Raw genomic sequence first — 24,788 nt, 5'->3', positions numbered from 1 at the left:
CGCTTTTCCACCAGAACACAATCATAATGCTCGTCTTGTAGAAATTATGCTCTTTAAAAACAATGAACCTCATTACGATCAAACTCTTGGATATGAAAATGTAAAGGTGGTAGAAATGGGGACTCTTTTTGTTCAAGAGCTTAAACAGTTAAAGCAAGCACCCGAGTGGGATCTATAAATAAAATTTGCAACTTGCTTGTTTAATGATAGAGGCAAAACCAAAGCGATAACATGACGATGAGAAGAAAGAGACGAAGAACAAGGCGTCGAAAACAGAAAGGAGGCATTTTGCCATCTTCTCTCATGCCATCCATTGCTCCTCGGCCACTGAGACGACGAAGACGTGGTCAAAGAGGAGGATTCTTACCCCTGTTTCTCATTCCTGCTGCTATTGCTGCTGCCAAAGCTGCCGCTGGAGGTGCTATAGCCGCCGGTGCTGGATATGGTGTTAAAAAAGCTCTTGAAAATGTATAACTTATGACCATCTTTAAACCGTAATTCTTTCTTGTAATCATTTTCCAAAATAAACGTTTTTTTTTTTCAAAAATTTTGTTGTTTTTTTTTACTTGCGCGCGCATGTAGTGACGTCACCTCATCTTTTGGTTTGCGCATGCACTTTTTTTTTTTCGTTCATTCAAGATTGGGCTTGAGCTAGCGCGCCTTTGCACCCCCTCCCCTCCCCTCCTTTCCCCTTTGCTCTCGTTTCCATGGTTATTGCATTTCTTGAATCTATGAATATAATGAGTCGTCTATCCATAGTCCCCACATACTACTAGAAGGTTGATTTACTTTGTACATAGACTTGACTACGGTCCGAATATAATCTAGTGCAAACTGTGACCACAAGATAAGACACATGAATTCATTGTACATCTTGCATGAAAACTTGGAAGACTTTGCAAAAATAATGAATAATAGTTGGTATGGAACATACCCCTTTTATGAAAATAAGGGACATACAGAGCTTATTCTTTATGACGTGTAAAAAAGAGGGGTATCCCTATTATATATATACGAAGATATTTGAATTATTAGGATCCAATTCGAAAACAATGGGTTTTAAAACAATAGGTTCCAATTCTCAGGAGATTGGATTGTTTTTGTTTTGTTCCCCAGATTGAGCTGCTTTGACGTCACATGCAAGGAGTCCATTGGTTTAAAGTTGCTGTTGTGAGAGCTGTGACGAAGAAATAAAAGACGCGTTGTGTGCATTTGTAAAGCACGCAGAGGTTGGCAAAACACGAAAGAAGTGTTAGAAAAAAAACAAACAGTCAGAGTTTTATTTAAAAAAATACGAATTACCATAACGTCATTTTGAAAAGGAATGATGCTAATGAAAGTGCGCTCGCGCTTTGTGCTTTCACAAGGAAGATTGGCAAATATTTTATCCCAATTCTTTTAAACGTACTTTTGCATTCTTGTTGTGTGCAATCCACGAGCCCCATTTCAATGCCATTTTCGTCAGCTTCTGGACAGACTTTATTTCTGTCAACTGCGCTGCAAAACCTTTGACGAATTTTATAACAATCATCGGTGCAATCACTCCAAGAAGTCCATGAACTCCAGCCAACTGAAGATGTGCCTGGAAAAGAATAAGTTTCAAAATATGATAGATAAGTTACTGCCAATGATAGTCTGATGAAGATCACATCGAGTTAAAGGACATCTCCTACTATTCTATCTTATAATTATTTATTTTTCTTTTGTGTTGATCAAAACATATAAGATATGTATTAAGAAAAACGTCATTTAACTGGATGTCAATATTTGCTTCTTAATATCATGATTAAGATTATTACAAGGACCTTTGAGACTCATAATAAACCCTTAGACTACATTCAAATACATTCATAACAAACCCTTAAACTACAAGAAAGCATGGACTAAAGCCCATGGTTTTGATAAAATTTGGGCCATTTTCACACCTTTTGAGAAATTATGCATAATTTATGGGGGATGAAAAATAGGTCATTTTTGGACATTTTCGGGTAAAAAGCATGGACTATAGCCCATGGTTTTGATCGATTTTGGGCCATTTTCACACCTTTTGAAAAAATATGCATAATTCATGAACTTTGAAAATTGTGTGTTTTTGGGCAAAAAGCATGGACTATAGCCCATGGTTTTGATCGATTTGTTGGCATTTTAACACGTTTTGAAAAATATGTATAATTTCTGGAAGATGCAAAATAGGTCATTTTTAGCCACTTTTGTGCAAAAAGCATGGACTATAGCCAATGGTTTTGATTGATTTTGGGCCATTTTCACACTTTTTTGAAAAAATATGCATAATTTATGGGGGATAAAAAATAGGTCAATTTTGGCCATTTTCGGGCAAAAAGCATGGACTATAGCCCATGTTTTTGATCGATTTTGGGCCATTTTCACACCTTTTGAAAAAATTTGCATAATTTATTGGGGATGCCAAATAGGTCATTTTTGGCCATTTTCAGGCAAAAAGCATGGACTATAGCCCATGGTTTTGATCGATTTTAGACCATTTTCACACCTTTTGAAAAAATATGCATAATTTATGAACCTTGAAAATTGGGTGTTTTCGGGCAAAAAGCATGGACTATAGCCCATGGTTTTGATCGATTTTGGGCCATTTTCACACCTTTTGAGAAAATATGCGTAATTCATAAACCTTGAAAATTGGGTGTTTTTGGGCAAAAAGCATGGACTATAGCACATGGTTTTCATCGATTTTGGGTCATTTTCACACCTTTTGAGAAAATATGCATAATGTTTGATGCATGCAAAATATGTTATTTTTTGCCATTTTCGGGCAAAAAGCATGGACTATAGCCCATGTTTTTGATCGATTTTGGGTCATTTTCACACCTTTTTACAAGATATGCATAATGTATGATGCATGCAAAACAAGTCATTTTTGGCTATTTTCGGGCAAAAAGCATGGACTATACCCCATGGTTTTCATCAATTTTGGGCCATTTTCACACCTTTTGAAAAAATATGCATAATTTATGATGCATGCAAAATAGGTCATTTTTAGCTATTTTCGGGCAAAAAGCATGGACTATAGCCCATGGTTTTGATCGATTTTGGGCCATTTTCACACCTTTTGAGAAAATATGCGTAATTCATAAACCTTGAAAATTGGGTGTTTTTGGGCAAAAAGCATGGACTATAGCACATGGTTTTCATCGATTTTGGGTCATTTTCACACCTTTTGAGAAAATATGCATAATGTTTGATGCATGCAAAACATGTTATTTTTAGCCATTTTCGGGCAAAAAGCATGGACTATAGCCCATGGTTTTGATCGATTTTGGGCGATTTTCACATCTTTTGAGAAATTAGGCATAATTTATGAAGTATGCAAAATAGGTCATTTTTAGCCTTTTTCGGGCAAAAGGCATGGACTATAGCCCATGGTTTTGATCGATTTTGGACCATTTTCACACCTTTTGAGAAAATATGCATAATGTATGATGCATGCAAAACATGTTATTTTTAGCCATTTTTGGGCAAAAAGCATGGACTATAGCCCATGGTTTTGATCGATTTTGGACCATTTTCACACCTTTTGAGAAATTATGCATAATTTATGAAGTATGCAAAATAGGTCATTTTTAGCCTTTTTCGGGCAAAAAGCATGGACTATAGCCCATGGTTTTGATCGATTTTGGACCATTTTCACACCTTTTGAGAAAATATGCGTAATTCATAAACCTTGAAAATTGGGTGTTTTTGGGCAAAAAGCATGGACTATAGCACATGGTTTTCATCGAATTTGGGTCATTTTCACACCTTTTGAGAAAATATGCATAATGTTTGATGCATGCAAAACATGTTATTTTTAGCCATTTTCGGGCAAAAAGCATGGACTATAGCCCATGGTTTTGATCGATTTTGGGCGATTTTCACAACTTTTGAGAAATTAGGCATAATTTATGAAGTATGCAAAATAGGTCATTTTTAGCCTTTTTCGGGCAAAAAGCATGGACTATAGCCCATGGTTTTGATCGATTTTGGACCATTTTCACACCTTTTGAAAAAATATGCATAATTCATGAACTTTGAAAATTGTGTGTTTTTGGGCAAAAAGCATGGACTATAGCCCATGGTTTTGATCGATTTGTTGGCATTTTAACACGTTTTGAAAAATATGTATAATTTCTGGAAGATGCAAAATAGGTCATTTTTAGCCACTTTTGTGCAAAAAGCATGGACTATAGCCAATGGTTTTGATTGATTTTGGGCCATTTTCACACTTTTTTGAAAAAATATGCATAATTTATGGGGGATAAAAAATAGGTCAATTTTGGCCATTTTCGGGCAAAAAGCATGGACTATAGCCCATGTTTTTGATCGATTTTGGGCCATTTTCACACCTTTTGAAAAAATTTGCATAATTTATTGCGGATGCCAAATATGTCATTTTTGGCCTTTTTCCGGCAAAAAGCATGGACTATAGCCCATGGTTTTGATCGATTTTAGACCATTTTCACACCTTTTGAAAAAATATGCATAATTTATGAACCTTGAAAATTGGGTGTTTTCGGGCAAAAAGCATGGACTATAGCCCATGGTTTTGATCGATTTTGGGCCATTTTCACACCTTTTGAGAAAATATGCGTAATTCATAAACCTTGAAAATTGGGTGTTTTTGGGCAAAAAGCATGGACTATAGCACATGGTTTTCATCGATTTTGGGTCATTTTCACACCTTTTGAGAAAATATGCATAATGTTTGATGCATGCAAAACATGTTATTTTTAGCCATTTTCGGGCAAAAAGCATGGACTATAGCCCATGTTTTTGATCGATTTTGGGTCATTTTCACACCTTTTTACAAGATATGCATAATGTATGATGCATGCAAAACAAGTCATTTTTGGCTATTTTCGGGCAAAAAGCATGGACTATACCCCATGGTTTTCATCAATTTTGGGCCATTTTCACACCTTTTGAAAAAATATGCATAATTTATGATGCATGCAAAATAGGTCATTTTTAGCTATTTTCGGGCAAAAAGCATGGACTATAGCCCATGGTTTTGATCGATTTTGGGCCATTTTCACACCTTTTGAGAAAATATGCGTAATTCATAAACCTTGAAAATTGGGTGTTTTTGGGCAAAAAGCATGGACTATAGCACATGGTTTTCATCGATTTTGGGTCATTTTCACACCTTTTGAGAAAATATGCATAATGTTTGATGCATGCAAAACATGTTATTTTTAGCCATTTTCGGGCAAAAAGCATGGACTATAGCCCATGGTTTTGATCGATTTTGGGCGATTTTCACATCTTTTGAGAAATTAGGCATAATTTATGAAGTATGCAAAATAGGTCATTTTTAGCCTTTTTCGGGCAAAAGGCATGGACTATAGCCCATGGTTTTGATCGATTTTGGACCATTTTCACACCTTTTGAGAAAATATGCATAATGTATGATGCATGCAAAACATGTTATTTTTAGCCATTTTTGGGCAAAAAGCATGGACTATAGCCCATGGTTTTGATCGATTTTGGACCATTTTCACAACTTTTGAGAAATTATGCATAATTTATGAAGTATGCAAAATAGGTCATTTTTAGCCTTTTTCGGGCAAAAAGCATGGACTATAGCCCATGGTTTTGATCGATTTTGGACCATTTTCACACCTTTTGAGAAAATATGCGTAATTCATAAACCTTGAAAATTGGGTGTTTTTGGGCAAAAAGCATGGACTATAGCACATGGTTTTCATCGAATTTGGGTCATTTTCACACCTTTTGAGAAAATATGCATAATGTTTGATGCATGCAAAACATGTTATTTTTAGCCATTTTCGGGCAAAAAGCATGGACTATAGCCCATGGTTTTGATCGATTTTGGGCGATTTTCACATCTTTTGAGAAATTAGGCATAATTTATGAAGTATGCAAAATAGGTCATTTTTAGCCTTTTTCGGGCAAAAAGCATGGACTATAGCCCATGGTTTTGATCGATTTTGGACCATTTTCACACCTTTTGAAAAAATATGCATAATTTATGACCCTTGAAAATTGGGTGTTTTTGGGCAAAAAACATGGACTATAGCCCATGGTTTTGATCGATTTTGGGTCATTTTCACACCTTTTGAGAAATTATGCATAATTTATGATGCATGCAAAATAGGTCATTTTTAGCCATTTTCGGGCAAAAAGCATGGACTATAGCCCATGGTTTTGATCGATTTTGGACCATTTTCACACCTTTTGAAAAAATATGCATAATTTATGATGCATGCAAAATAGGTCATTTTTGGCCATTTTCGGGTAAAAAGCATGGACTATAGCCCATGGTTTTGATCGATTTTGGACCATTTTCACACCTTTTGAAAAAATATGCATAATTTATGATCAATGCAAAATAGGTCATTTTTAGCCATTTTCGTGCAAAAAGCATGGACTATAGCCCATGGTTTTGATCGATTTTGGACCATTCACACATCTTTTGAAAAAATTTGCATAATTTATGAGGAATGCAAAATAGGTCATTTTTGGCCATTTGCAGGCAAAAAGCATGGACTATAGGCCTTACTTTGAATACACTGAAGCGGAAGACCGGATAAAGGTGCGGTATGACTCCGTAGCTTGCTAGCCAAAGCTTAGTATTTTTGAAAAGGTGCTCGTAAGTCCAAACTTGTTATTTGCTCTTTAGGTAAATTGTAAATTATGAACTATCAAATACCATAAATATATATTTTTCATGGACTTTCGATCTTGCTGGAAGGGGAGACACCCTTGGCACTTGAATTTCTAATGTTTTGAGGGGCATTTAATACATATTTATTGCATTGATATGGATATATTTTAAACAGTAAACAAGTAAATCAAAGTTTGGAGACGTCTAAGTTGTTGCTTCCTCTCAGCCCATCCCCTATCGCGGTCCCTGTTATCTCTCATGTAGCACAATCAAAAATAGTGTCAAACACACAAGACTTTTTGAAAATTAAAAATCTTACTTTTGCAGTCGTAGAGAGTGTTGACTTTGATGATATCTATTTCACTGAATCCATTTCGTTGACCAAGTTCCCTTTTAGGATCTTTGATGGCTAACAAAGTTGGTTTGCCGTTTTTGGAAAATCCATATTTCCCATAATGCATGATGCTGTTGAAATCATAGTTCGTGTTTAGCACATCTATGCTGTTTCTCTTGTACTTATTGAAGTTGTGTTCCTTGCCTGGAAAAAAGATGTTCATTTTTGAATGTGGTGCGCTATGACATTAATCTGTAAAGATAAGCTCGTGTAAAAATAAACAAGTAATTCGAAAAACTCTATCCACTCTTTATCACACAAGGATCCTAAGCGCTAAAGAAGAAAAGAAGAAGAGGGAAACAAACAAGCAAGCAAGAGCCCCTCTCCACCGGACCTTTACTTATGGTGCTCACGCAAGGTCCGGTGGAGGGGGGTTCTTTTCTCTTTTTTAATTACTTACTTTTTGTTTACATATCTATTTTTATTTTAATAAAAGCATCTTAAAGCATAGTAATTTTTTTTTCAATAGTATAGAAACCTTTTTAGAAATTAGCTCCTTAATTATATACGTAATATAGTGTGATATAGTTTTTAATGTATATTTAACCTTTTGTACACGTTCGTATTTTGAACGATTTTTATAAGCTCTTGGACGATACGTGTTTAAATAAATTATTGATTGATATTGATTGATTGAAGTGAACTCAATCTTAAACGAACGAATGATTATATAATAACCATGAGGGATTATTACGAGAGCGAAGTCAAATAAATTACCTTCTTCGATATTCTCCCACATAACTTCCACATGATGGTTTCTGTCAGGTCTAGACTGTTCGTGCCAGAATCCAACAGCATGGAGCATCTCATGCATGATCGTAACTCGATGATTACAACCGCTGCCCAGACTAACATCCTGGGGGCCTGTTAACCAGTACTTACGCCCTACACTTGAATAGCAACTAAAACGTTTTAAAGAAGATGTTAGAAATATACCAATAACTGACAAACCTGTTAAAAGAAGTTGTAAAATGAAGTCTACTAGATTACGTTTCACAAAGAAATAAACTTTAGTTTTACTTTTAATTGAAAAACAAACCAGGTTTATTTCTACGCACCATGTAAATCAAATAAACTATTTTATTTTGGGAAAAGCAATTTATAAAATTATGAAATTTTATAAGGTGAAATAAAGATGGAAGAAACGAAAACTGTGGGGGGGGGGGGGGGGGGAAGCAAGAACGTAGCAGATCAAAGCTGACACCCACTACATACCAGAATCCCTTGCACAATTTTTGTCAGTTAATTACCACATTTTTATGTGTCTTACAATTCGCATGAAGAAATACCAATTTGAATAAGAAAGAAAATTATCAAAGCCTCTTGATAGTGTGAGTCAAATGACACTATCGTGGAAACGTCCTATTGGTGTATTATAAACAGTATAACGTATTGTGTTGTCTTCTACTGGCCCTAGTGACTCTGTGTCAGTCATCATACGTCATTTTGCAAAGTTTTGAAAGATTTTTATGACAATGACAATATTGGTGTATACACAATGTTTTTAAAGATTTACCAAAGGCAGGTGTAAACATAATAGAAAATGCAGTTCTTTACCAGGTGCCTAAGTAATGTAAGTTCAGATATTCTTTGCGACAACAAATTAACCATGTTCCTCTTGTTTCGTCTACTTACCCATTTTTCTTTACGAACTTGACCCAGTTTGATTGGTTAGTATGCGGTACCCATCGCACACACGTGTGCCGTGTAAACTGCTCGATTGCAGCTTTGATGTTTACTTTGTAGTCCACTGAAACGCATGCATTCAAAAATTTATCCAAATCATTTGGCATAAAGGAAAGTCTATTTAGCGCGCCATTGACTAAAAGAAATTTGATTTTTGCGAAACAGTCTGTTCCGATGGAAATATAGTCTATGGAAATATTCCTCTCTGATCAGTTATATGTAGTATGACTGATATATATATACTGGTGTTCTTTCTGGTTTCCTACAGAAACCGTTCTAAGGTTCTATTCATTAAAAGTCCGTGGGAATTAAAATGAGTAATTTTCAAGGTACCCAATCCTCGCATTTCTGTCATTTCTTTGCGATTGTTTTTTTTCTCAACGAGACAAAACCTGTACAAATTAGTCTGTAGTCAAGGCCGGATTACAGCTAAGCATTGCTGATGCTAAACTTAATGAAAGTATAAGCGAATCATGTAAACTGAAGCGACTAAGAATATCACTAACCCCTCCCCCGTGGGATGTTAGTCCATCGTAAATCACAGGTTACCTAAGCATCAAAAAATGCACCTCTCCCTTTCAAGTCAAGTGCATACCTAAATCACTATGAATCTCGTAAGGAACCTCTTTTGTTAGCCATAACCCTTTACGTGTCCATTGAGCATTCCTCTTGACTGTCTTTTCTATTGGTCCATTCACATCACCATAGTTACGAGTGTCTACGTCATCATGGTCGGTCAGAACAATGTCGCCTTCATACAGATGTTGATCTTTTCCTGAATAAATCCTTCATTTAATCCCTCACGACATTACAAAATTTTAGGAAAAAAATCCAAAAAATCTACAGTATAGAGAATTCAGTTCAAAAAGCATTTTGTACCTGTATTAGTGACGATGATTCTGTCTGTAACAGATGTATCTGGATTGTTAAGTAGAGCCCTCTTAAGTCTGAGTCTTTCTATTTTATTTCCTTTAATTTTCAAATAAGAAAAGTGGCTAATTATGATGAATATTTGGGGTCAATGGAAGAGGATTGAGTTCTCTACATTATCAACTAAAAGTGCAGTTACGGGCAATAAAATTGTCCAACTTGTGGCTCGAACAAAATTTTGTTCGGCAAGTTCCATGATGGTAACACTCCGTCATGCGCACCAGAGTTTCTTAATTTTATGAAGCAGGGGTTCTCTCTGCACTAAACAACTAAGTAAATGTCTTCCATGCGGAATTGTAATACGAAAAAAATTTGCATTGTTGCACGATTAAGTCGAAAGCCCAGTCACTTCCGTTAAGGAAAAAATAATGCCCGAGGCTAGTTGGGCCACTGCATAAAAAAATGGGGGCAAAGTTTTTAAATTTAGTGTGAAACGTTTGATGTGGTTCTTCTTAACAAATCAAAAATAAATGCCTTCTTAACTAAAGCCTTTTACATTGGAAGATTAGTTAAAAAGGTATACCAACCTTCGTTAGTGGCGTCAACTGCCAGGAAATTCGTCGCAATCAGCAGTAGTATAATCAAAGAGAAGCGATTCATTTTCTCAAAGTTACCGCTCAGATGCATACGTTCTAGTATGTTGTTAACAACCGAGAAAGCTGGCAGTTGTGTGTCCTACATTTAATTAAAATAAACAACGATTTAAAAACAGGACTAGAATCCATTAGATGGATTGTGTATACATTGCTGATTAAAATCGGAAAGTAATTTAAAGCAATCAACAGCTCATCAAGACTCTCAACATCCCTTTGTACAAATGTCTTTAGTGAGCACTGTAACTTCCATTAACGTGCAACACGTACTCAATGAATGTTTGTTCGGTAGCATTTTTTTGTGACCTTAGCTGCTGCTAAAATTTTAATTCATATTTCAAGACGATTAGACGTGTAAACAGAGATTTAAAAGTTGATCTCAAGTAGTCCTTACAACTATTTAAATATTTGCGCAGCAGTATATCATCCAGAAAATAAAAGGTTATCTTATACATCAAATAGTCCTTGGACAATGACACTAATTTCAAAAGAAACTTTAACTTTTAATGTCCTTTTTAACAGTTTGTTTCTTTTAATCATTACATTGAACGCAATGTTAAATTTGTGAGTATTCCATAACCTTTTTTCAGCTTTGTCGATTGATAGTCTCACATTGTTTTGAGCCCGTTGAGTTTCCAACGTCGTTTTTCGTATTCTATCTCTTTAGACAAAGGAGCTGATATGTTACGTTTTAAACGACACTAACTCTGATCGAGGTATCCAAGGGTGACACTGATGAAAGTTATATATGAACGAAAATTAAAAGACGTCCATTGTTCATTCAGAATAGAACTAATTCTAGTAGCCACTTCAATATACACTTCATTCAAATCTTTTAATTATAAAGCCCGGCTAAATGTCTTGCTAGAGTGATTTGGCTTCAATTACTGGCACACTCCTCATCAGTTCTGATTCCGCTAACAACTGCCTTACTTTATTTCAGACCATACTAGTGAATACAAAGAATTTTATTTTTGGGGGAGGAAATCTTGGGACCCGTAAAGATGTTCAATTAATAAAGGGTGTCCGCCCAATAATGGGAATACTTGATAAAGGCATCTTATACTCAATGATTTTTCATGAGCTCATCGCCAACCAGGGTTTCTTATTTGTACCAAGTGCAGTAGTTTGAAACCCCCATCAACTGTACGACCGCACCCATTTCAAAGTTCTATTACTTTGAAATATTTCTCAAGTTCTATTAATCGGACTTCACTTCAAATAATTCAAAGGACTAGAACTTTGAAATAAAAACAAACATAACAAAAAGAGTATAAGATGTCGTGTCTGCTGCGCCTCGGCATTTGAAATTCCACTCGCATTTTGAAACCCCAAAAGAATACAGCAACTCGTATTTGAAACATTACATCACTGCATGTAAAATTGCATTGTCGTGCAACGCCATAAAAATCGAGCATCAGCGGTAACCTGACCAGTAACAACTCCACCATCAGATCATTCGTGGTTTAATTGATTCTTTAATAGTTAAAAGTTTTGAAACATGAATTAGTTTAAGTTACAAGACCGTTATGCAGAAGCAGTATGTAATTGTACAAGGAAAATAAGTGTCTGGTAATTATTATTGATGTATTACTGTTAACAAACAAAAAAGGAGACCATGATGTAGAGTCCTGAAGTCTTCAATCAGGTTATTCTTCACTGAAACTGAAAAAGTTTTTAAATGGTTCGTTATTTTGTAAAAAAAAAAAATTTTTTTGCGCTAACTATGGTATTCAATCAAAATACAGTATTGTAAATAATAATAATCTAATAATTACGTCTTTATAGACCTTTGCAATCCTAAAGAATATCGATAAAGACGAAACTAGTTTCCTAAAGAATTTCACGTGATATTTTGAATGCGTACTAAAAGATTATTTTAAAGGTTTAAAACCTCGTATCATGAAATGAAACTAAAAATTTAAATAAAAAAAGACATTTAAAACAAAGTTTAAAGCCATTTCCTTGATTATATAATCAACACTATTCACCTTTCATCAAGCACATGGTCCATGGGATATGCTAGTGTCATCAATGGCAATGTCTCCATAATAACTTAAACCTCTAGTGCCTTCAATTATAATCTGAAATGAAAAGAATCCTAGACGTTAGTTGTGATAAACTTCGTAGTTACGAAGAGTGAAGTTGGTACTTAGCGTGGCTTAGCCGTTTCAAATTGATAGCATATGATCTCGCGATAGAGATGAGGAGAAGAAAAAAAAAACAGGAAAGCTTATAAGAGAAGAGAAGACTGACGCTGAAAGGGTTCACACAACTATATAACACTTCGTCCTAGTTATCTTTACGTCTGTTAATTTTGAAGACGAAGTTAAGGTGACTTTGATTTGAGTTTATAAATAACACGTATTGCTTTTTTTTCCGCTATCCATAACTGATATGACTTAGATTTTTAATTTCATTTAATCCCCGACGATGGGCCAGGCCACTAAAGCTTGGATATTTAAAAGAATATAAAATTACAAAGTATATCTTAATGGAAACCTGAATCGATTTTTTTTTCTTTTTCTTTTTCTTTTCTTTTTTTTTTTTTTCTTTTTTTTTTTTTTTTTTTTTTTTTGCTTTTAATTATTATTTACTTTATTCCGGTATAGATAGGGTAGGCTAATAATAAAAGATAAATGTAAGATCTTGTTCTGTTACCTTGAAGTCTGTATTGCTTGATAGAGGAATCTTGGCTTCAAACCAGTCGTTGCCTTGGTTACCATCTCTTGTCCACAGTTTGGTACGACCTGAACTATTTTCCATATAGACTGTCAGAGTATCAACTGATGTACCATACATGAAATACCAGAAGTCAAAGCACATGGAAGAAGAAGCCTTGTACTGTTTGCTCATTAACCTTCCCTTCATGCCTTGCTGGAAGGGACTGGATGTCTCGATGTAAAGATAGTAGCCTTTTGGGATCAAATGAATCAGAGTAAATGACTAATTGCGATAATACCAATGATGAAGACAATCTCGAGGAATGGATGGATGGGTGTGTATAAAGAAAAATGGATGGTAGGTGGGTGAATGGTTGGGTGTATATATAGATTCGTGGATGGTAGGTGGATGAATGGATGAGTGTATATAGATGCATGAATGGTAGGAGGATGAATGGATGGGTGTATATAGATGCATGGATGGTAGGAGGATGAATGGATGAGTGTATATAGATGCATGGATGGTAGGAGGATGAATGGATGGGTGTATATAGATGCATGGATGGTAGGTGGATGGGTGGGTGGTTGAATATAAATGCATGGATGGTAGGTGGATTATTTGTTGGGTGTAAGCAGATACATGGATGGTATATGGATGAAATTCGCTAAAAGTAATTAACCTGATCCTCCATGGCCAGAAGATGGTCCGGTTTTACTAGTTGGCGTGGGACCAACATGAGTCCACCAATTAAACTGATAATAATTGTCCGGTGTTTTAGGATTAGTTGGGTCATTGATCCATGTACACAGCGTCCCACTTGCGGTACCAAAATTACAGACATCAGCTTTCAAAAAATATTATAAGAGTAACTTCAGTAAATAATATTCTGAACAATTCTTTTTCAATAAAAAGTGTTGTTTTTTTACCAGGAGGAGATATAGGTGCCTTGGTGGGGGAAGTAGTAGGAACCACTTTTGTTGTAGGAAGTGCTATTGTAGGTCGAAGACCTGCACAACTGCCATCTTTGAATGTCACATCATCCAGGGCTATGTCACTTCTAAAGTCGACACCTCTCACTGCCTCAAACACCACCTGCATTGAAAAACAAAGATTATTAACGATTTTAGAAATACGTTATATGCAATGACACGTAAAAGCTTTAAAAGCTACCTTGTAATTAGCTGCTCTCTTGATCGTAACTTCTGCATTTTTCCAATCTTGGCCTTGATCACCTGATTTGCTCCATATCTTTTCCATGGCGCCAGTCTCTGGATCTTTGAGGTAGACGTTAAGATCACCCATTCCACCACCATACATGCTGTACCAGAAGCTCATACAGCGTCCGGAAGTTGCAGGAAAGATTTTGCTAAGTAGTCTGGCTGTATTTCCTGTGGCAGCTGGGGCTGAGGCCTCGATAAAGATGTAGCTTCCTTTGAACGACAAATTAATCAATTTACTAAATATTAGACAGCATGTGTCAAGAGGTAACAATAATATTAATTCGTCAGCTGGATCATGTGAAGAACAAATCGGAGAAAAATAATCTGCGACCTCGATGGGATTGCAGCCCAACGCCGTGATCAATGATTGGATCTGTTGTTAATTTGGTTCATAACTAACAAATACATAGCCATGAAATAACCTGATCCACTTGTATGGTCTCCTTTAGGTCCAGTATTGGCACTGGGTGTTGTCCCCTTGTTGAGGGCCCAGGGATGGGGATTGGTGTCAGACTTGTCTTGGGTCCAGAAGCAAAAGTTGTCAAACTCGCAGTCATCAGGCCCTGAAATGACAAACAAAATAAGCTTTATTATATTCATATCAACGATTCCAGAAGGCTAGAATTTTAATAGGGAAACCATTTAAGTCACCTGGCTCCTTTTGTTAAGTTAGATTAAAGGTACCTTTTGTTAGATAATCACACTTCACTGTTTCATGCTAAACTCGATAGTTGGTTTGAATTTATTCATTATACTGTATTTATTTATCTATTTATTTATCGATAATTCATTTACCCAAGCCACAGGATCGAACTTTGCAATAACGTTGTTCCGTGTTGGATCCAACACAATTTTTGCCGCCATTCTTGGGAACTGGGTCGTCACAAATTCTCGTTCGAGTCTTGCTTCCTTCTCCACATGTCGTGCTGCAGGATCCCCACGACGACCACCGACCCCAGTGACCATCAAGAGGAGCTATTAAACAAGTTAGTATTCAGTGTTACTCAATTAAGACATCCACAACGTGAATCAAGTCGGATGGATCCTTTTACCTTACGTGTAATGTTTTAGTATTTTATACCCAATGCCAGTCTCTTGTTTATTTATCTAGTGTCTTTCATCATGAGAATAAGATGCCCATATTCATGTGTCTTGTCATGCGCCATCGTTAAACAAAGAAATGATACTCTAGGTAGAGGTCTATTGAACCGCGCCGTCCATAGCAGGATGCTATTAAGCGATAGTCGCTATTTTGGTGGCCTCTAACAAAAGATTTGGTCATCACAGGTTCTTTTGTTATATCAACCATCATGGCTCAGTAGCCTTTTGTACTTTAACTTTAATTTATAAATAAAATTTAATGTATTATTAATGTGAAATTTTGCCTGGCAACTGACAAAGATCAACCAGCTACAATGTCCAATGTAATCGTAGGAAAAAGCCAAGAAAGATTACTTTGTGTGTGGTGAGAAAGTTTGCAATAGCTAAAGCAATATAAAGGAAAAAGATGAAGACGTGTTCACGTCAATCTAAAACTCTCTAATATCTCACCATTGCATTCTTCGTGAGGACAGCGTTTCATATCCGTTTGAATTCCATAAAAGTTAGCTTCTGGACAATTACTTCTGTGTTCTGCTGTGCAAAACCTTTGGCGATACTTATAGCACGAATAGTCGCATGGGCTATAGCTAGACCAGTCACTCCATCCTCCACTTTTAGCTATATTCATACAACAATTGACGGAATCAGGCATATAACTGAATAAGTTGATCGATATATTGTAATACTATGGTTATAATTGATGGTCATAATTTTCTAGCAGGTTGATTGCGAGCTAGATGATATCCGTTAGTTGTGAAAATAATGTTTGTAAATAGATAAAGAGCCGGCCACCAGTGACAACTGATTTTTGTTAGCTTTTTTAGTAAGTTATGCTTAGAGCTCAATGACCAAGATTCTGAACATAGTGATAACCTTTCAGACTTGAATCATATGGTCACTTTAAAAGCTTTGCACCATCCCGTGACGGCAGCCATGAAAGGAGGCAGGAACAATTTGGAGTAAGAATTCAGTTTCCCAGGGGAAAAGACCCTATTGTTGTGCCTGCTGTCATGGCTGCCATCAAGTGATGGTATAAAGCCTCTATAGCCAATTTTCTCCTAGGTTCAGTTTTCCCGACCATGCATGATTTTATTTATAGTGTACCAACTTGTAAGAACTTCAAACAAAAGTTCCATACGTTTTAGGTAAACGTAACAAAGCCACTCTGAATGGCTTGCACCAGTACTGCGGGAGACAGACTAAAAGATTGACTTACTTTTACAGTCATACAAAGCATTCAGCTCCAGGATGTCGGTTGGACTAAGACTGTTTCTCTGGCCTATATTTCTGCTACGATCTCCCAGAGCTTGTAAGGTCGGCTTGCCATTAATCGAAAACCCATACTTGCCATAGTGCATGATACTATCATAGTCGTACGGTTTGTTCAGCATGTCAATGTTGGCGTGAGTATACTTGTTGAAATTGTAGGCCATATCTAATGAATAACATATCATCACATATCATCATGTTTGCTGAATTATTGTACATATCATATTATCATAATTGCACCTTTGCGTGCAGTTTCTTCTCAAGGCTCGCTTACGCCTTTCCCCGCGGGCGCGCTAGTTTTTCAGTAACTGAAAGCGTGGGCGCTAATCTTTGCATTCCAAAAGTCGCCAAAAAAATCATTCCTGTTAAGGATTGGATAATTTAGGTAATAATCACTAATATTATCTTCAAAAGTCAAAAAAAAAAAAAAAAAAAAAAAAAAAAAATCGTCACTGGGTGGCCTTGAACCACCAACCTTTCGGTTAACAGCCGAACGCGCTGACCGATTGCGCCACAGAGACTTGGATGACATTAATCTAGTTTCCATTGATCGGATATAGGTGCTTTGCTTAAAATAACTAATGTTATCTTCAAAAGACAAAATGAATCGTCCCTGGATGGGCTCGAACCACCAACCTTTCGGTTAACAGCCGAACGCGCTGACCGATTGCGCCACAGAGACTTGGATGAAATTAATCTAGTTTCCATTGATCGGATATAGGTGTTTTGCTTAAAATAACTAATGTTATCTTCAAAAGACAAAATGAATCGTCCCTGGGTGGGCTCGAACCACCAACCTTTCGGTTAACAGCCGAACGCGCTAACCGATTGCGCCACAGAGACTTGGATGAAATTAATCTAGTTTCTATTGGTCATACATCGGTTATCTAGTAATAATCACTAATATTATCTTTTAAGTGCTAAAAGAATCGTCTCTGCCTGGGTAGGATCGACAACCACCAACCTTTCGGTTAACAGCCAATTGCGCTTACCGATTGCACCACGGAGACTTGAATGACATGTAACTAGTTTCTTTTTATCGTATAACGGTAATTTAGTAATAATTACCAATATTATCTTCAAAAGACAAAACGAATCATCCCTTGGTGGCCTCGAACTACCAACCTTTCGGTTAACAGCCGAACGCGCTCACCGATTACCCCACAGAGACTTGGTTGACATTAACCAGTTTCCAATGATCGGATATCTCTTGTTTACTAATAATCACTAATATTATCTTCAAAAGACAAAATGTATCGTCCCTGGGTGGGCTCGAACCACCAACCTTTCGGTTAACAGCCGAACGCGCTAACCAATTGCGCCACAGAGACTTCGTTGAGATTAATCTAGTTTCCATTGATCAGATATCGGTATTCTAGTAGTAGATGATGATGTACTTACTCGGTTCTATATTCTCCCACAGAACTTCGACGTATTGGTTTCTATCAGGTCTGGACTGTTCGTGCCAAAACCCTGAAGCATGGAGCATCTCGTGTTGAATAGTTCCTTTGCTATAGCAACCGCCACCGAGAGACAAGACTTGGAATCCTTCTGTCCAGTACTTCTTACCCACACTCGAAAAACACCTATTACAAAATATTATTGAAAGGTTGACAGAATATAAAACATTCTCATGATTCAATGTAGAACGTTACATTACCCCCTCCCCTCCCCTCCCCCTCCCCACCTCACCCCTTTAAAATAGAGCAGGCACGTCAGAAATGAAAAGAGCACCTCGATGTTAGAAAGAAAAAAAATTTTCAGCTTATAGTGGCGATTATATAAAAATGCCATTAAATATCAATTGTATAAATATAAATTACATAAAGTTTAATTAGAGATGAAAATCAAGTATGTATGAAATGGTTTTTGCTTAGTGTTTGCACATCCTTACCCGTCCCCCTTGACAAACTTCACCCAGTTCTTGTCTTCGCTGCGTTTCGGGATCCACTTAAGACATGAATGCGTATTGAATTCATTTATAGCATCTTGGAGGATTGACGATTGACCACCTTAAATTTGAATTTAAAATGGAAAAAAGACGTTACTGCACGAAAATTTCTTTTCAGGACAGTTTATCTGCCCGCTGAATGAGATTAATACAAACTAAAGGGCTTTCATTTATAAGGGCACGGGGGGGGGGGGGGGGGGGCAGGGATCAACAAAATTGTAGGGGAGTTACGTTATTTTGAGAAAGTGGTTAGGGGGTTTATCACACATCGAGGAGGGGGGGGGGAGAGTTAAGGTGATGAAAAGAGGATTATGCAATTATTGCCTCTACCATGGGGGGGGGGGGGGGGTTAGGTTATGTTTGAAAAGCTTCCCATGTGATTCTGCCAACCCCCATCCCCCTACCCCTACCATGTCCTAATAAATGACATCTAGCCCATTAAGGAGGTACCGAGTTGGGGCACCTTACCAGATATGGCAGGGTCGATCTCATACGGGACAACTCGTGTCTGCCATAAGCCCTGACGTGATCTTGCTGCGTTTCGTTTAACAATGTTTCCGCTTGGCCCATCCACGTCACCAGTGTTCCTCGTGTCCACGTGATCATGGTCGGTTAGAACAATGTCAGCTTCAAATAATCTTTTTCCTTGGTGTCCTTAAAAATACATTAGTAACCGAAAGCATATGATTTCTACTGATTAACAAATGTATTCCTTTGAATATTTTTTTTGAAAGCTTGGTACTATCCAACTAGTCAATGGCTCTTTGTGGACTTGCAGTTTCGCGCGGCAGCCATGCATGATATATGGCGGCAGCTGTGATTGACTTTCCTTGTGCTTCAGGAGTAGTTTTAACGGGCGCAACTGAAAGTCCTTTATTCTAATTGCAATAAACGCTGCGGTGTTTTGAAGGGTCATTTTATGACTTTTACTTATACTAGATTACTTTGCATTCTTTGTTTTGTATGATAAAAAAACTTAAGTGTTATTTGTTTTTCGCCCTCTTAATTGCTATAAATGCCTAATACATTATGCAGTTTTGATCACGTATCATTATCTTGAGTATTAAAGGCGGAAAGAAGTAAAATGTGACGGAAGTTCGGCAATTCCCACGCTTTAAACTTCCCTGGCCCCCGTTTCTTAAACGATCCAAAACCCACTCAATCGCTAGTTGTTGTCGTCATTTCCGACGTAAAGTATGAGACAACTTCTCGTTCGTCTTACTTCCTTCCTGTTGCCTCAAGGTCTATTGATTACTTCCAACTAAATGTACTCAACAAACCTTTATTTATGATAGAAATCTTATCCAGTATGGTGAGTTCTTGAATGTTGGGTAAAGTTCGCTTGAAGTTCTTGCCGTCGATGGTATCTTCATCTAAAATATATGAAAGAAACAGTTTATAGGAATCCTCTTTTTTTTCTATCAATATTAAATCCTTTTTTTAGGTACGGTTAGTGTATCTATAGATACACGACTAGGCATTGACTTCAAGATTTTAATCCCAGTAATGATTACTAATTGGAGAGCACTGTTAACAAAAGAACCATACACCAATGCAAATCTCTTGGGAGTAATACAGGTGTCTGTTTTAGCGGCATTGGTACAAGAAATGGCAAAGTGATAATGCGTTATGTAACCGTGCAGTTAAATATGCTATAGCTAGTGATTACTACCTGGTTTCAGGTAGACCGTTTTGCTTTAATTATATTCTACATTACGTGTACATGTTATATTAGTGCTTTAAAAAAATAAACAATGGTGATATTATGTGCCAAACTGGGTATTATGCCGTTAACACAGAAAACTCTATTAAAGACAAACCTTATGATTTTGAAAATCAATTTTTTTCCCCAAGCAATTGAATATCCAAGACAGCATCACCAAGCAATTGTAATAGCGGTTTTGCGCAGACAGTGAAGAGAAGATACGTCATACGTATATATATATATATATCAGCTAGGGATTAGACCTGCTTAAGGAGAGATGTCTATGATATTTTTTGTTTTTGTTCTGTTTTTGTTTCATCAATCTTTGGTTTAGCTTTAAAAGTTACTAAAACATAGCGCATAGTCTAGAATAAATATTAAACAAGTGAAATGAAAAAAATCAACTAAGCAAATGAAAAGTAAATTTTAACAACCAAAAATCTAAGTCTGAACAACCGAAAGAAATAAAGCTAAACAAAGACGTCTTATTAAAGAAAGTTCTGATATTCTTTAAAAAAAGCTTTCATAGCTTTGGGACAATCCGCTAGGAATACTTGAGAAGAATGAAATATTCGTCATTTACCTTCAAAGCTGTTGAAAAGTTTGTGGATTGGAGTTCCTTGGCAAAAATGAGCCACGAACACAAAGACCAAGAGAGAAGCGAACTGCATGACTGATACCTACCCTACCTTATACTGAGCCTCCTCAGAGGAAAAAAGTAGGAATGATATGATCTGACCAGTAATATATACATGTGTAATATATACAATAGTATCAGCAACGGTTCTGATATGCTGAAACAGGCGCGAAACGTGACGTAGAACAAAAAGATACAACAAATGAAAGCTGGAAGCCAAATATTTAAGCAGTCCATGAGAAGTGAAAAGCCTTTCTAAATATCTGATTGTGTTATTGTCATTGTTTTTGATGTGGGTTATTTGGGCGTCATTGTTTTGTTTAAGACGCCCGCTTCCTATACTGTGTCTACGTGGCTGCAACCGTCCACACCGAGCTGATTAATGTCTTCATTGAAAATCAATAGACTAAACAGAAACTGAGTAAACCATCTTTATTAATGTCCGGCTGGAGCCTTGCTCTTCAAAGACTAAGTATTTTGGGTCTAATTAAACGTCAGATGTTATATAAGAGAAATGCTTTTAAAACGGGGTACTAGCTTCTTCATTCAATGCCATTTACACGGAAGAGGTTACTTGATCTGTAAAGTATCGGTCACGTTAAGTGCGACGTAACGGTATCTTCCCATTAAAAAAATATCGTAATTCAGGATACTTAAGCACTTCACTACATCGTTTGGTATTCCCCCTCCGTTTACTTATCTTTCATTTCTGCATTTTTCACTCATTCGTTCTTTTATTCATTCATTCATTCGTTGCTTCGTTCGCTCACTAAAACCATAGTTAATGGAGCAGAATGGCTTGGAAACTCCATAGAGCAAAGCTATTGTTTTGCGTTCGATGTTGAACCGTACCGTCACGTGATACTGATCGTGCACGACGAACCAAAGCAAGTATGGCTGAAAATACTCATTTCCTTATTATTTTCATGTATAAACATTTTGAAAGTGAAAACTTTCATTCGATGACCACTAACTACGTGGATAAATATTTCCGCGCAGATACAGTTAAGTTACTAGATGATAAATGAAAAAGCATGAAAAAGGAAATTTCTTTTTCAATAAACAGTTTGTATTAATCATATAGGATTAAACAAATGATAAGTATTTTAGAACGTTTTTTAGGGTTAAAAATTTCTATATTCCCGAATACTATGAACAAATTAACGGAGCAACTTTTCCTTCTCTGTGCACCGTCAACGTCATATAACAATGGGTTTCCCAACCATTTCGCTCTATTAACTATGCTAAAACATTCATTCCCTAGTGGCTAGAAAGAAATATCCTGATCCTGACCCGGCTACAAAAGTAAATAAAAACCAATGTTTTCGAAGACAGTTATCCCACGAGAAAGATAAATGTGTCTGTGTTATTCTTGCGGATAAAATCAACGAATACACATTGGATGAAGAGTATGAATATTGAGATGGACTTTATGTCAATAATTTGAGTAACTTTTTTTTCCCTATTCCATTCATTTTTTTATTAAGATTTCCTTCGAATTCTCTATTTCTCTCTGTCTGACTTTTTTTCTTTATTTTATCAAGCTCTAGACTGACGTAAGCTTTATTTTCGATTCTCAGTTTTAGATATTGTTATCATTCCTCTTAGCACGTTTGAGTACCGACCGCCTCCACTGATATCCCACAATCTGGGGGTATGAAAAAATATAATTTCTCTCTCACTCTTCGAGCTTTTTGCCACTAAACATCTGAAAAGTACGTTCAATCACTGCCTTTACTCAAACTAATAAGTGGCCAACTCCCAGTTCCGACTCGGACAATAGCAATCAAACCATTCACCTTTGCAGCTGTTTTCGAAAAGTGGAATTAAAAAATTTCCCACAAACAACTACGAGTTGAGTACTAAGAGGAATTGATAGTTAAAGAGTACTACGAGGATTGAGAGATAATTTTTTGATCAAATATTTACTGAAATTTTGAGATATTCTAGATAATTTGTAGAGCTTGTGGGATATAGCAACGGTAATTAAGGGTAGTCGGAACCAATAATCAGTATAGTCCTTGAATGTCTTTCACTAAACACCCAAATTAGTCAAAAGTTTCTTGGTGAACCGTTTCAAGCCGACCATGTGGTGGATTATCAGAGCCGTGTTTAGTTCCATTAGTTTGAGCTAATTATATAAGAAGATTTTTTAAAACGATAATTCAGTTTTGTGCTGGAAGCCGGTTTCTATTAAATTAAACATACTTTGAGAGACAACAAAATGAGATGATTACTGTGTGCAGTATAGGATATTCTCACCTTGCTGTTCGTGATACATCGTCCGTGCCTCCATCACTGTGACAATCATCACCGCCAAGAAAACCAAACGTGTTACAGCAAACAGAAACATCATTATCACCCGGAAGCAATCTGTTACCAACCAACAAAACAAAACATGAACTGACTGAATAAAACCACAGCTACGAAGAAGTTACGCTCAATCCCTTAATGAAACAGTCCAGTGAATAATGTGAACTGTATCTTTGGAGAAAGAGAAAAAAGGTGCCTAGGTATTGCTCGTGGCATGCGCGCGCATTTAAGTCCTTAGTACTGACGTTATTGAATGTTGTCACTTAGTAAACGAAAGGTTTATGTTTGCTTTGGACTTCCTGATTTGACTATTTTAAAGACATTTATCGCAATGACAGAGGTAGATTTTACCATCAATCATTCAGTTGTATTTTACGATTTATAAGAGTTGTATGCTGATAAATCTCGTCATTTTTTAACGAAAATCCCAGAAAGAGTGTGAGAAAGACATTTTCAAAAAGCTAATGATACAGTTTTGATTCAGCTTAATTGGTCGGTGAAACCATCGAAGACTGAAGATTTTATTTCAGGCAAACATAAGCTTAGTTACTACTGGATACTAACTATACCGAATAGAAAATACCAAAAACACGCGTTTCGATTACCAAGAAACACTGGACGAAAAGTAAACTTGGTTAGCTATTTATATCAGCTGGATTACGATTATGGTAAAACTAATAGTCTTTCTGCTAAAAGGCTCCAAATACATACTCTTGAAAGCTATTAGAGATTGGTAAAGAGTGTGTTCAGCTTACTAATGGCAATGGTAAAAAATAAACTTAAACTTTACTAATAATAGCCAGTAGCTTATGCTGCTAAATATGTTTTACATACCGCTTGAAATTTCAACTTTTAAGACCTCGACTGTTTCGATTCTTCGAATTTTCTGTGTTTGCAAATATCAGAACGCGAACGGCGCTATGAGTGTTTGTGGCACGCTCAAACATTCAACAGACTCGCCAGACTTCCAACAGAGTCTGATTGTTTTCATAACGGTTTCTTTTAGAAAACTGAAAAAAATTAATTATGCTTAGAATTTGAATTACTGAATTGATATGATTTTAATATACATATAACGGTCATCGTATAAAAAACATGGCTGGTCACTCTACTTTAAAACGTAATGAAATCAGCAAAATGTTTTTTATAAAACTAACCGTAAATTTTACACTTCACATTTGAAGAACAATAACTCTTAATAACATTCATTATATAAGGGAAAAAAATGACTATAATAAATAAAAGAGCAGTTAATACAAAACGACAGGACATGCAACCTAACGGTTAATTTCTCAGTATGATAAGGATTTGTGGAGACAATAGCCTTCGGCTCGTGGTTGGCTATCTAATACAACACGGCCACTCATATTGTATATATTACATAATATTCTGCTTACCGTGAGTGGACGCGTTTGAAGTGTGATTGAAAAAAAACCCACATAATTAGTGGCAAAAATAAGTTTCTTGCATGTATTAATATCAAATCCCTTTTATTCGTGTTTTAACATCTTTTGAACGTTTTTTGACAGCCTTTCAGTTTTTTTAGATCAAATTGGTCTCAAAAATTAAACGCATCTTGATTATAAGAGGTCTGAACGATATAGAAAAACAAACACAAACGTTTTTTTTAAGGAAAAAAAGTATATAAGACATTGCCACAAGCATCACACTTAAACATATCGACC

At 36.3% G+C, this 24,788-nt stretch overlaps 2 protein-coding genes and 4 non-coding genes across 6 annotated transcripts; all 6 read right to left on the bottom strand.

The window, feature by feature from the left end:
- Positions 1 to 1,252: 1,252 nt before the first annotated feature.
- On the bottom strand, positions 1,253 to 10,317 carry LOC116303373 (hatching enzyme 1.2). The gene is made up of 7 exons (XM_031712902.2): positions 10,178 to 10,317; positions 9,600 to 9,689; positions 9,316 to 9,495; positions 8,670 to 8,784; positions 7,752 to 7,936; positions 6,960 to 7,178; positions 1,253 to 1,582 (listed from the first exon to the last, which is right to left on the bottom strand). The coding sequence occupies exons 1-7, from the start codon at positions 10,275 to 10,277 to the stop codon at positions 1,299 to 1,301; spliced, it is 1,173 nt and encodes a 390-aa protein (XP_031568762.2). The 5' UTR covers positions 10,278 to 10,317; the 3' UTR covers positions 1,253 to 1,298.
- Positions 10,318 to 11,701: 1,384 nt separating this feature from the next.
- LOC116303370 (uncharacterized) lies at positions 11,702 to 23,955 on the bottom strand. The gene is made up of 16 exons (XM_089033153.1): positions 23,938 to 23,955; positions 23,053 to 23,163; positions 19,729 to 19,821; positions 18,917 to 19,102; positions 18,392 to 18,509; positions 17,899 to 18,083; positions 16,445 to 16,663; positions 15,679 to 15,846; positions 14,923 to 15,102; positions 14,550 to 14,690; positions 14,078 to 14,337; positions 13,834 to 13,999; positions 13,587 to 13,751; positions 12,905 to 13,158; positions 12,235 to 12,327; positions 11,702 to 11,908 (listed from the first exon to the last, which is right to left on the bottom strand). Exons 2-15 carry the CDS (start codon positions 23,144 to 23,146, stop codon positions 12,241 to 12,243), a joined length of 2,316 nt encoding a protein of 771 aa, XP_088889279.1. The 5' UTR covers positions 23,147 to 23,163; positions 23,938 to 23,955; the 3' UTR covers positions 11,702 to 11,908; positions 12,235 to 12,240.
- Positions 16,945 to 17,018, bottom strand: Trnan-guu (transfer RNA asparagine (anticodon GUU)). Its single transcript has one exon. It is a non-coding gene; the product is annotated as a tRNA-Asn (tRNA).
- Positions 17,106 to 17,179, bottom strand: Trnan-guu (transfer RNA asparagine (anticodon GUU)). The gene has a single exon. It is a non-coding gene; the product is annotated as a tRNA-Asn (tRNA).
- Positions 17,267 to 17,340, bottom strand: Trnan-guu (transfer RNA asparagine (anticodon GUU)). The gene has a single exon. It is a non-coding gene; the product is annotated as a tRNA-Asn (tRNA).
- On the bottom strand, positions 17,755 to 17,828 carry Trnan-guu (transfer RNA asparagine (anticodon GUU)). The gene has a single exon. It is a non-coding gene; the product is annotated as a tRNA-Asn (tRNA).
- Positions 23,956 to 24,788: the final 833 nt, after the last annotated feature.

Source organism: Actinia tenebrosa, unplaced genomic scaffold (assembly GCF_029948245.1).
Source record: "Actinia tenebrosa isolate PJP-AT-01 unplaced genomic scaffold, QUT_ActTen_1.0 PGA_scaffold1__47_contigs__length_23844297, whole genome shotgun sequence".
NCBI classification, from domain to species: domain Eukaryota; kingdom Metazoa; phylum Cnidaria; class Anthozoa; order Actiniaria; family Actiniidae; genus Actinia; species Actinia tenebrosa.
Note: the sequence above shows the minus strand (reverse complement) of the source record. Positions and strands in the feature narration are given on the sequence as shown.